Here is a 12,055-nt window from a genome sequence, read left to right on the forward strand (position 1 = left end):
TTAGAGGGCTGTGGTTTCAGCTTGCTCTATACATTGCAGTGATAGCACACTTTTTTTGTTTTTCAGTGTTAACCTAAAAATAAAAGGTGAAAGTGAGAGGCAACAAGCATTTATTTGCCATCCAAAGTAATAACTGTTCGGAAAGTACTACTGATTCAGGCAGAAACCCAAATGGCATTCTGATATCTTGATTAGGAGCAAGGCAATGGGGTATTTATGAGAAAGGGAAGGGGAACAGTTACAGAAGGAAGGAGTTTCTATGGTGGTAATAAGCTAAGGAAGGAATTTATGTAGGTGCCAATAAGCTCAGATAGCGATGCTAATTCTAAAGACTGTTTTTTAGATTTCAGTCCTAGTTGTGATCTCTGCTTTCTTGTTATTTTTGCAAATAGTTATTTGGGATTCCCTGCTGCTGTAGGCCCATCCAAAGGTCATTTTGCCCAGTTGCCCCTCCCCCACCCCCTCCCCTGGTATGAGGAGTAAGATATGCAAGGCAGTCCCTCTGGGATGGTAGCTGTACTCCATTTCCAAGTGTTTCTGTTGATATTATTTTTCATGAGGATGTCATTTACTCATCTTTTGGTAGAAAAAAGAGGTACCACCTTTGCTGTTCAGCGATGAAGAAGAGAAGGAGGTACAGCTTGGAGAGAAGCCTGTGGACAAGAAGGTTGAGAATGCCAAAGAGGTGTCAGAATTTGGGAGCACTCATGTGGTTGAGGAGTCAGAAAAGGTGGAGTTTTTTTCTTGTATATTCAATACGTTTGTTTTTTGTTCTTGTAATACTCACACGTGCATGCACGCGCGCGCACACACACACACACACACACACGCCTTTACATTTTCCTACTACAGAAAATAAATGGCTCATTGGTCAAAAGTTTGAAAACACTGGAAAGTATAAAGCAGAAAATCTCTGGTCCCAGCCTTCAGGAGCCCTTCAGCGTTGCTCGGCTTCCGAATGCTTCCAGGCACGCATGCGCACAGGAAGTGCCCGTGGCCACTTTGCCTTTCTCCCTCCAGAGTGGTCTTCCATGTCCTGGTATTCATGCTGGCCTTCTCTCTGCATGTCTGCTCTCTCTGACTTGTTCTCTTTTCTGTTATCCCCGGTTCCCTTTCAGTCCCCACCTACACTTCAAATGACTGTCTTAAGATTTTAGTGTACTCTTTTTTTTTTCCATTTAGTTGATGTTGGCTGTGAATTAAAGTGAAATTTGTTTTTCTTCTAAAACATGAGCTTCCTTTTTCTGGATGATCTGTCATTTCCTGCAGGAGAGGCCTGTGGATAAGGCTGCTAGCTAGCTGGAAATCTGCGATTACCACCAGTCTCTGTATGCCTTTTCCTTTTTCTAACTTTTCTATCCTCTGTGTGTTCAACTCTTAGCTTCCGTTTCCCTTCTAGGGCCTGTGTGAAGAAGGTCACATGCACTTTCCTCTGGGGGCTTCTTGGGGCTGCAGCAGCACTTAAGTCATCGGTTATCATTCTCTTCCTGTGCTTTCAGTGTGGGCCTCTCTGTTCCCGTAACCCCTGAGTTACTCTAGTCACAGCCCTTTCCACACTTCAGCTCTGACTGCTGTCTCTCTTGCTTGCGTATGAACTCCTTGAGTATTGGGGCCAGGTTTGTTTTGTTCACCATTATATCTGCAGTACTGAGCATATTACCTCGCACATAGTAATTACACATTTCTTCAAAGAAGCAGAATCTTTCACAGTTGAACCACTCTGAAACTAGGATGCACCACACAGTAAAAGGCATGTTTAATTGGGAGTTTTTCTTTCTTGGCGGTTCATACAGTAAGCATTATTTTAGAGATTCTTCTAATTGCATATAATGTGAGTCTTCTATAATTTAAATGTCTAATTTTTTCAATTAGGTTTCTCCTTGAGACTTGTATGTTAGGTAAATATTAGGAAATACTCCTAATGGTTGGTATTTGTGTTGCCTCTGTGACTTAAAAGTTATTTATAGCTCTTGAGCAACCTAAGTGGATCAGGGTAATAACTGGCATATATCTCTTGGTAGGAATGAGGAGCTTGGGTTTTAATATGATTGAAAAAATTATCTTTGGCTATAAATTATCTGCACAAGACTCTTCATTGGAGCAGCCACTAGAGAATTGGCCTCAATGTTTTATTACCTGGGAGTAGAGCTGCAGTGCCCTGAAACATGTGGCCATTACTGGATTAATGAGGAGCTTGGAAGGCCCCAGAATAGAATTTGCATTTCCAGGTCTTATATTTTTCCTTATTTCCATTTTTCAGGAAGGGCCTTTGACTGTATCTACTCAGGAAGCAGCCAAGCATTCTGATTTATTTTCTTCATCTTCTCGGGACAAAGGAACCAAAAGTAGAACCCAAACTGTTCTTAGCCTGTTTGATGAGGAAGAGGATAAAACAGAAGATCAGTGCAGCACCCCGTCTCTGAAGAAAGACGTTGGGAAGGTGAGCAGCAGCAAAGGCTCAAGGCTTTAGAAAGATAGAAGAATCTTATTTCATGGTATCAGGCCTGTCGTGTGAGTTGCTGAAGAATTGAGAGTTCCAGTTTCTCCACATCCCCACCAGTACTTTGCTATATATTTTTTAAAAGATTTTATTGATTTTTGTTAATCCTTACCTGAGGATATTTTTCCATTGATTTTTAGAGAGAGTGGAAGGGCAGGAGAGAGAGAAACATGGATGTGAGAGAGACACATCGGTTGGTTGCCTCCCACAGGGGCCCAGACGAGGGCCAGGATGAAACCTGCAACCAAGGTACCTGCCCTTGACTGGAATCGAACCCGGGACCCTTCAGTCTGAGGGCCAATGCTCTATCCACTGAACCAAACAGGGTAGGGCACTATATTTCCTCTAGTCTCTTATTGTGGCTGACTCTGGACTGTGATTTTTTTTTAAGTTATGGAAATTGTAGCCTTAATTTCTGTTACACTGGTTTTTGTGTAAAATCAGTAATATACTAATTAGATCGGAGTCTTTCTGGACACCCTTCCGGACGAAGCCAGGGCTGAGAGGGAAGCCCGGGTTCTGGGTACCTGCTGGTGGCCGGAGGGAAGCCCTGGTCTCAGGTGCTGGAGGGAAGCTTGGGTCCTAGGTGCCAGAGGGAAGCCAGTGCCAGCAGCTGGGGAAAGGAAGGCCTACTCTTGCACGAATTTCGTGCATCGGGCCTCTAGTCAATAATAATTATTAACTTTAAACAAAAACTTTTGGGGGCGTTAATCCTCACCCACGGGTATTTCTTTTGTTTCCATTGATTTTTAGAGAGAGTGAAAGGGAGGGAGGATGAAGAGAGAGAAAACCGATGTGAGAGAGACACATTGATTGGTTGCCTCCTGCACATGCCCTGACCTGGGCCAGGGTCTGGTCTGCAAGGTATATGCCCTTGACCTGGAATTGAATCCGGGCCCTTTAGTTTGTAGGCTGATGCTCTAACCACTGATCAAACTGGCCAGGGCTTATTAGTTAATTTTTAATGTGACCCATTTTGTCAAGAGTGAGTTTTTTTGTTTTAATTTGTGGATGTGATACTAACAAAATAGGGGAGGATTTTAGAATCTGGGGCATTATAATGTCAAACCAAGTAATGTACATAGTAACTTTCAGTGTCAGACTTCCTAGCAAACTAAAAGAACTGGTTTGGAATCTGAAGATAGTGGAGTAGGAGGTGGATGGGAATAGGGGAAGGTTGGCTGGTTATACCTGTGCCAGGACATGAGTAAAAAGTTCAGATACTACACAAAAGTTGAAAGAGGATCTTTCCAGATTAAGTATCTGTTATCTGTATTTATATATTCTCAACTGTTTTTGGGAGCTGCATAGTATTCCATTATGTGAATTGTCATTCCCTTTCTGTTTGACACTTAGGCTGTGTTCAGCTGTTAGCTTTTGTAAACAAAGCCACAGGAGGTATCTTTGTTGTTCCATTTTTGTAGTTGTGTGTGATTTCATTGAGAGAAATCCTTAGAAACCTAAACACACACCCTCTCCCCTCTCTCCCCAGAGTCCCGACCCTGATGCCCACCCAAAGAGCACAGGTGTCTTCCAGGATGAAGAGCTCCTTTTCAGTCACAAGCTCCAGAAGGACAATGACCCCGATGTTGATCTTTTCTCCGGCACCAAAAATACCAGGGTCAGTGCCAAATGGTTCTCCACAGCATGGCTGTGGTATTGTATTGGGTCCTATCTCAGCAACTCACCCAGCTCTCTTTGTAAGTTGTTTTGGTTTGGATATTGAATTTGAGTTTTGTCTGTTCTAGTTGTTAGAGCCAAGTGTTGGAAGCCTCTTTGGGGATGATGAAGATGATGACCTTTTCAGTTCTGCCAAGTCCCAGCCTTTGGTACCAGCCTTTTGTTCTCAATACTGGGGTGTGTGGGAAGGCTTCTGGGAAAAGAAATTAATGTGTAGTTACAGGATTAAGAAAATACCCAGAGAATTGTGGGTCTTGATAATAAATGATTGGCAAATAATGTGCTGAGAATGTTGGTGTTGTCCCCATCTCCTGTTCCCAAGCTAACATGAAAACATTAACTAACTCAGGCTCTTTTATTACAAATTTGTTTGATTTTTAAGTTTGTTGAAAGGTCAATGCATACAATGCAGTTACTAAATATTCATGCTTTTCAGGTGCAAATTTTTAAATCTGAGGGTTAGCCTATATGTGTCATTTGCCCCTGTCCCAGTAGATATTGTAAGTACTCTTTTCTTTTTATTACAGAGAAGACTCCTGAGAAAGTCCGTCTTTAAAATGCTATTTCTGAAATGCTGCCTTTGAGTTAGTTGAGCTTTCATTTGAGAAATGACCTTAAAACTCAGAACCCAGATTCTTCTATTGCATTATGGCTTTTCTTTCAAATGACTAAGCTGCTTGGCAGACCTCTAGTTTTCTTTTTCATTTGAAGGTATCAGAGAAGAAGAGGGTAGTGAAAAAAGATCACTCTGTTGGCTCTTTCAAGAACCAGAAACATCCTGAATCCACTCAAGGTATCAAAGAAAAAAGGCTCTGGAAACCGGAAACCGCTCAGGTTAGAACTGATCGCTTTAAGGACTTTGAGCTCTTGTTTGCATCCCAGTCCAGATGAACTTCATTCTACTGAGCCAGGGGGGTGCTGGGTGCTCTTAATTAGGAGGAAATAGCACCCAAGACCACTTCTCTTTCTTTATTGTATTTTTTCATCCTTGCTCATCTCTCTTTTCATCCTATAGTCCAGTCCATGAATCCATACTTATTGTTATTTTTGTAATACCTCCAAATTCTAGTCTAAGATAGAGTTAAGGTGGGGTGAAGAATCTTTTCCCACTGGGACCCCCATTTCTCCCTTTGGGGTACCTTGGAGTAGAATTACATTTGAATTAAGTATATGTTGCATCCAGTTTCTTGGTTCCCCCTCATGTTACCTCCTGTGAGGTCTCTGTCCTCAGCCACCTTCCCTATGGGGGGCCTCCTGAGAAGAGGCCGGACTGGACGGGAGTTCTGCTTCTGGCTCACTGCTGTCCCTGGGTGTCTGCTGAGGCCTCAGCATGCTGAGCTGTGAAACAAGGACTAGCACATCTCCAGTGCCTCCTCCCAGGTCTCAGCCTCTTTTGTTCCTAGAAGCAGTGCATCAGGCTGTGGGTGAATTTCTGTGTGCTTGGTCATATTTGTGTGGGATAACTAGCATGTAATTTTGCCAACTGGTCAGGTTTGGATGCTCTGGCTCACTACAGTTCTCATGCACCTTATTCATGATCTGTCTCCCTTCACTCCATGTAGTCTGACAGCCTGTCACTTTCAATGGATGATGGGGTATAACGGAAGTAATGCTAGTGAAATGTTGTGAGGCCCCAGGAGAGATTGGAATGCCCTTCCCGTTGGAGAGTTACAGAGAGCGATAGCTCAGCTCCAGCGCAGATTTCTTTACAGGCATAAATGTAATCCAAGAGACACTATTCTTTCTATTTCCCCAATGGATTTTTAACTGACTGTAATTTCACACAGGACTCACCAGGTCCAGCTCCATTTAAAACCAAAGAGCCATCCCCACGGATCGGGAAAATACAAGTAATTATAACATGTCTGGAATCTTCATTGCCCACCCTGTGGCGTCTGTACACTTGCTTGGTTTTTTACTTTTGTCAGCGGCTGCAGGTGTTCTCTCTCCCCACCCTCCAGTCATTGCTTTTGTGCGCTGCGTCTGTGACAGCTTTTCTTTGGGCCAGTGGTGGGCACAGGCGTATAACGTTCTGTTTAATCCTAAGACTTGATGAGGGACTTGCATTTCTCCTCTCGCATTATTCATTATGTACACTTGAGTCTCTCGCCATGTGTCACAGTAACAGTAATGGACTGCTGTGTTTAAGAAAATGTACAAGTAAGTTTTGTTTTTCTTCTTTAGGCAAATTTAGTGATTAACCCAGCAGCACTGCTGCCTGCAGCGGCTCCCCAGATCTCTGGAACGCATTCTGCTTTGCCAGAATTGGGTTTTCCTTCGTCTGAACCTGGGAGAATCCAGAGTCTGGAAACTATACCCACTCTTCCTGGGAGTGGGGAGGCCGGCGTGAGTTTTGATGTTCCAGCTCAGGCCGACACCTTACACAGTGCAAACAAGGTGATGAAGCTGCCTGCACTTGCTTGCTTGCTTTTTTTCTTAGCCAAACAACTTGCATGTTTCTTTCTAGTTCACCAGTTACACACGATAGGCCAATTTTCCATTTGGAAGAGTCACCTCATCCTTCCTTCAGCCTCTGTCCTCCTTCCACCTCCCTAATTCTGCATCCACTTTTCTACTGCCCACATTTGTTACATTTACATTCTTCTCAGTAGCCACAGCGAAATCCGCTACCTCCCACCTTTCTTGCATTGCTACCGGAGGTCTAAGCACGGAACAGACTGTGTCCCTCTGCTGGCTCTCGCTGCCCAAAGGAGGACATTAGAGCCCCTTAGATGGGTAGTAAACCTTTTCCAGTCTGTGCTAACTGGAGCTTCCAGTTTTCCCACCACTCACCCCACACTGCCTGCCTAAACTCCAGTCACTCCAGGCACCGTTCTCTGAACACGCTCCCCCCTGACTCCCCTCCCAGCTGCCATCAACTGGGGCTGCACCCTCACTGACAGCTCTGCTCAGACTTGACTGCTTTTGTGATGTTTCCCTCCTGCCTTGTGGCCCAAGCTCCCTCCTCAGAGATCCCCAGCTAGTACGGGCCCGCCACACCCTTCCACAGGACTGCGGGCTTATGCTGGGTGGATTGTGAACTCAGGCTTTGCTTTCATTTGAGTTGGTTCTCTTTTTTTCTATCTAGTCTTCTTCCTTCTCTAGAAGGCCGTAGCTGATCTCTGAGTAAGTGACAGGACCTGGAAACCCTGGCAAATACATTCATTTCAGGTGTTTCCAAACTGGTTTTCCTTGTGAAAAATAAAACTTCCTTTTGTTATGTTTTTTAGCTTTCATTTTGGTTAAGTTTAAATGGCGACTTCTTCAAATTATTTGTTAATTTCCTTGAAATAGGCAAACACAGTCAAGTACTTACTTTGCCCAGAGTAGCTTATACATTCTCAAAATGAGTTGATTGTATATTTTGGGAAATATCATATTACTATAATAACTGATTCATATTTTGAGGTTATATTAAGAGTTCTGATTTCTAAGCCACTTTTTAAAAAAAATCTTGATTGTTCAAAGTATTACATATGTCCCCTTTTTTCTCCCATTGACACCTTATAGCCTGCACCGGCCCCTCACCCCAGGCCCCCACCACCCTATTGTCTGTGTCCATGGGCTACACATATATGCATACAGGTTCTTTGGTTGATCTCTTCCCACTCCACCCCCACCTTCCCTCTGATATTTGACAATCTCAGGATTTATTTTGTTCAACAGTTTATTTTGTTCATTAGGTTACCTATATGAATGATATCATGAGATACTTTTCTTTCTCTGATTGGCTTATTTTGTTTAGCATAATACTCTCCAGGTCCCTCCCTACTATTTCAAAGGGTAAGAAATCCTTCTTTGCTGCTGCATAGCATTTTATGGTATAAATGTACTCCAGCTTTTTTATCCACTCATAGCCCACCCCCCTTCTCCCTAGCCTTCCCTCTGTGGTTTGCCAGTCTGTTCGATGCTTCTATGTCTTTGGATCTATTTTTATTCATCAGTTTATGTTGTTCATTATATTCTAAAAATGAGTGAGATCATGTAAAACTTACCTTTCTCCAACTGGTAAGCTACTTTTTTAATGTAAAGTATTTACCAGTTGAATTTACTTTTTGTTGATTTGAAGAAAAAAGCACCTTATAGTATCTCTCTTTATTGTTTGATATCTCCCTGCTCTTGTAGTGTGATTTTAGTTTAGTCTCTAATAAAGGTCAGTGCTAGAATTTCTCCTGTTCTTTCTTGTTTTGAAATAAATCCACAGGCCGAGTAGGGACTAGGAAAGGTTATGGGACACGAAACACCAACATTTCTGTTCGGGTTCCGGTGGCAGATGAAGGCTTTTCTATGAAATTGAATAGAAATTGCCTTCAAAAGACTAAAAAATGGGGAGTAGTGAAGGATGAAAATGACTTAGTTTTGGAGTACTAGGAGATATTAAACTTCTGGACATCTTAAATAACCTCTTCTGTGTCTTAGATAATATCTTGATTGAGGTAGAGTTGCTGATTACTTGCTGTGTTAGCTTTGGACACTTTTATCACTAGATCAACATGTGGTCTTTTGTCCTTGCAGAGCCGGGTCAAAGTGAGAGGGAAGCGCAGGCCGCAGACCCGTGCAGCTCGACGGTTGGCTGCCCAGAAATCCAGTGAGGCCGAGGACATGAGTGTCCCCAGAGGACCCACTGCACAGTTGTCAGATGGTGCCATTTCCCCAGCGGGCTATCAGCCACAGCCCAGGGCAGCTGGCAGAGAAGACGGCTCTGAGGAGGTCTTGGCAGGGGCCACTTTGACTTGGACAGGTGGTCTGGTGCCTGGAGTGGACAGAAGCCCCTCTGGGAAATCTCTGGGTCAGCCTCTCGGGGGTGACCTTTTTGATTCTGGAGATCTCTTTCCCAAGGACACGGAAACTCAGCCCGCGGGAAGAAGAAAAGCCCAGGCAAAGGCAGCAGAGAGCCCCGCCAACCTGCTCGGGGGAAGTAAGGCAAAGAGCCCCACGGGTCCTGCTCCGGCCGAGGCTGGTAGTGAGGACGACCTCTTTCAGCCTGTTAAGCCAAAACCAGCCAAGGAAGCAAGTCCCTTCCCTCTCCTGGAAGGTGAGGACTGTCTCTTTCCAGATCAGAAAGGCAAGAGGAACGAGTCAAAATCCAATGGTCAGCAAGCTGCCGTCTCAAAAGCACAAGATATTTTTGAGGTAATTGGATATAACAGTGTGTTTTCATGCCTGGTTCTATATGAAGGAAAATACCAGTTGTCTCATTTGAGCTATAGATGACATAAGGTTTGTTTGTTGCTACCCAGTACCTACTTGCTTAGTGATTATAAATAGGTTCCCTTATTAATAACTCTGAAACTTACTCAGAAATAGTTTTTTGTTTTGTTTCATATAGTTGGTAATTGCTGGCTGGCCATAACCATGGATACAGATCTTGTTTTTTATCAGCCAGCTTCCTTGTCATGCCACTCTGTGGCCTATATAAGGCAGTATTTGCGGTTTGAGTGTTGAACCTGGTTCTTGGGGAAGCAGGCCCTAGCTGATGACTGAGCACAGACTGTGAGGCCTTCAGTAGCACTCTGGGGGCAGGTGTGCATTGAGCATCTGGGTACTGGAGACACCAGTGAACTAGGACCAGTGCTCTGCTCCTCAGAGCTCCCAGGGCGGGGATTTGGGACAGGGCAACAGATAATGTTAAGTGTCAAATGGAGAACAGCCTAGGATAGTGGGGCAGAGTGGTGGAGAGGTGGGAAGCGCTCCTTCAGATGGGACTGGTAGAGAAGGCCTCTCTGTGGAGTTGGCATTTAAGCTGAGACTAGAAGAATAAGAAGGACTGGGCCAGGCAGAAACCTAGGAGGCAGGTCATGTTGTTCCAGAACACTGGCAGGTGACATTTCTGCAACTTGTTGAAATGAGTGTTTTTAGTAACAAGTTTTTGATTGAATATTATTTTTGCTTGTTTTTTACCTTATCAAGGATGATATATTTGCTACAGAAGCAATTAAACCCTTACAAAAAACAAAAGAGAAGGAAAGGACATTTGAACCCAACTTGTTCGATGATAACATTGATATCTTTGCTGACCTAACTGTAAAACCAAAAGAAAAGTCCAAAAAGAAAGTGGAAGCTAAGTCTATATTTGATGATGACATGGGTAAGTTGGGTTTTCTACACATGACATAGAGATTATTACCTTCAGTGACTTGGTATTTCTCCTGCTCCCTTTATCTTGGCCTTTTCCTGGAAAAAGTTCCTGATGGGTTTCCTTGGGCTTGCTGTGTAATCCCGGATTAGGCTGAGGATGGATAGGTAAATGGTGAAATAGCTTTCGGGTATCATGGACATCAAAGATTTGAAGGAGCCCAGAATTTGATCTTTAAGTGTAATTTAACTTTTATCTTATTATGCCCCCTGCCAATTACCTGTGACAAATCTGAACACTGATGCTATGAAAGGAGGATCAGAATTATCAGCCACATGCAAAGGTGACAGAGGCTGCTGCCTTGGGCGTGATGCAGTTGGTTGAGTCAGAGTTCTAGGTGGAGAGAGAGCATCAGTGTCCAGAGGGGCAATTCAGGAAAACAGGACTAAATAGGAAAGCAGGTTATAACTCAGACTTTACATCTCGTCAAAGATCTGTGTTTGTAAATATGCTCATTTTCTCTCCATGTTGTAACATCTACTTTATTAATGGGCAGCCAAATGCCTCATAACCCTAGATGTAATGACTTGGTGTTGGTAATAGAACTTGGGCTGAAGCCAGATATACATTTCCTACTCCTTCCCCTCTCTCTCCCAGGTCGGAACCTTGGAGTTAACAGGTAGAAAGCTGGTGCTGAAGTACCAGACTGGGTCTGTTCCCCAAGCAAGCTGTGCGCTCCATCTCCACCTGCTTCCCATTCCATGGGGTGCAGAAGAGACATATTACAAAAGAAGTAATACATACCTCTTGTAATAGGTTAATACTCGTCAGAAAATGTAAACAGTGGGAAACAAACCTAGAGGTAGCCATTATTAAGAGTTAGGTTGTAATCTTTCTGATATGCTGATATTGTTATTGGTGTGAATACTTACTTTTTTCCAAAATAAGAATATACCTTCATAGCTGAAAAATAGTGTTCAGAGAGAACTTGTATGTGATCATAAAACTTAATTAGTAGCAGACCAGAATCTAAGAGGCTTGGCTCTATTGTAGTGTTTTTTTGGTAACCCATTCTGCTACCAGACTTGAGTCTTTGGTGGTTTGTGTAGATGTTTTCTTTTTTTGTTTCCTTCCTTCCTTTCTTTCTTTCTTTCTTTCTTTCTTTCTTTCTCCCTTCCTTTCTTTTCTTTTCTTCTTTTTTTGTGTGCCTATTTAGCAACTCTTTTTCTTTCTTTTTAAAGATGATATCTTCTCTGGTGTCCAGGCTAAGACAACCAAACCAAAAAGTCGCTCTTCACAGGCAGCACCTGAACCAAGATCTGAACAGAAGGTAGCCAACATATTTGACGATCCTTTGAATGCCTTTGGAGGCCAGTAGAGCATACAGAATATGCCATCTCTTCAGCTACATCCTTGAGTTAATAACGTTGTCTTATGCATTTGTTGTCTTAACTGAATTATCAGAAGCAAATACTGAAACAGTATACTCACCTCTTACTAAATGCACTTTGTATTTTTCTGCACTGGTTTTAATCATGCTTAATACTACAAAACAAAAATAAATGTTTCACAGTGGTTTTTTTTTGTTTTGTTTGTTCTTTTAAAACTGTATTTATACCAGAGGCCTGGTGCACAAATTCATGCACGGGCGGGGTCCCTCAGCCTGGCTGGCAATCGGGGCTGCAGGAGGTTGGCCGGCAGGGGGCGGGAGGGTGTTGCGGGAGGTTGGCTGTGGGAGCGCACTGATGAGCATCTGCCCCCTGATGGTCAGTGTGCATCATAGTGACCAGTCATTTGGT

General features: G+C 43.3%; 1 protein-coding gene across 1 annotated transcript in view; it reads left to right on the plus strand.

Moving 5' to 3' along the window:
- Positions 1-11,833, plus strand: part of LOC102769368 (WASH complex subunit FAM21A) — a 122,427-nt gene extending 110,594 nt beyond the window's left edge. Inside the window, exons 21-30 of the mRNA XM_006757143.2 lie at positions 587-730; positions 2,261-2,440; positions 3,993-4,121; positions 4,249-4,329; positions 4,892-5,014; positions 5,968-6,030; positions 6,365-6,577; positions 8,696-9,313; positions 10,091-10,268; positions 11,498-11,833. Coding sequence (XP_006757206.2) covers positions 587-730; positions 2,261-2,440; positions 3,993-4,121; positions 4,249-4,329; positions 4,892-5,014; positions 5,968-6,030; positions 6,365-6,577; positions 8,696-9,313; positions 10,091-10,268; positions 11,498-11,634 — 1,866 coding nt within the window. The 3' untranslated portion in view covers positions 11,635-11,833. The remainder of the gene's footprint in view (positions 1-586; positions 731-2,260; positions 2,441-3,992; positions 4,122-4,248; positions 4,330-4,891; positions 5,015-5,967; positions 6,031-6,364; positions 6,578-8,695; positions 9,314-10,090; positions 10,269-11,497) is intronic.
- Positions 11,834-12,055: the final 222 nt, after the last annotated feature.

Source organism: Myotis davidii, unplaced genomic scaffold, assembly GCF_000327345.1.
Source record: "Myotis davidii unplaced genomic scaffold, ASM32734v1 scaffold854, whole genome shotgun sequence".
Lineage (NCBI taxonomy): Eukaryota > Metazoa > Chordata > Mammalia > Chiroptera > Vespertilionidae > Myotis > Myotis davidii.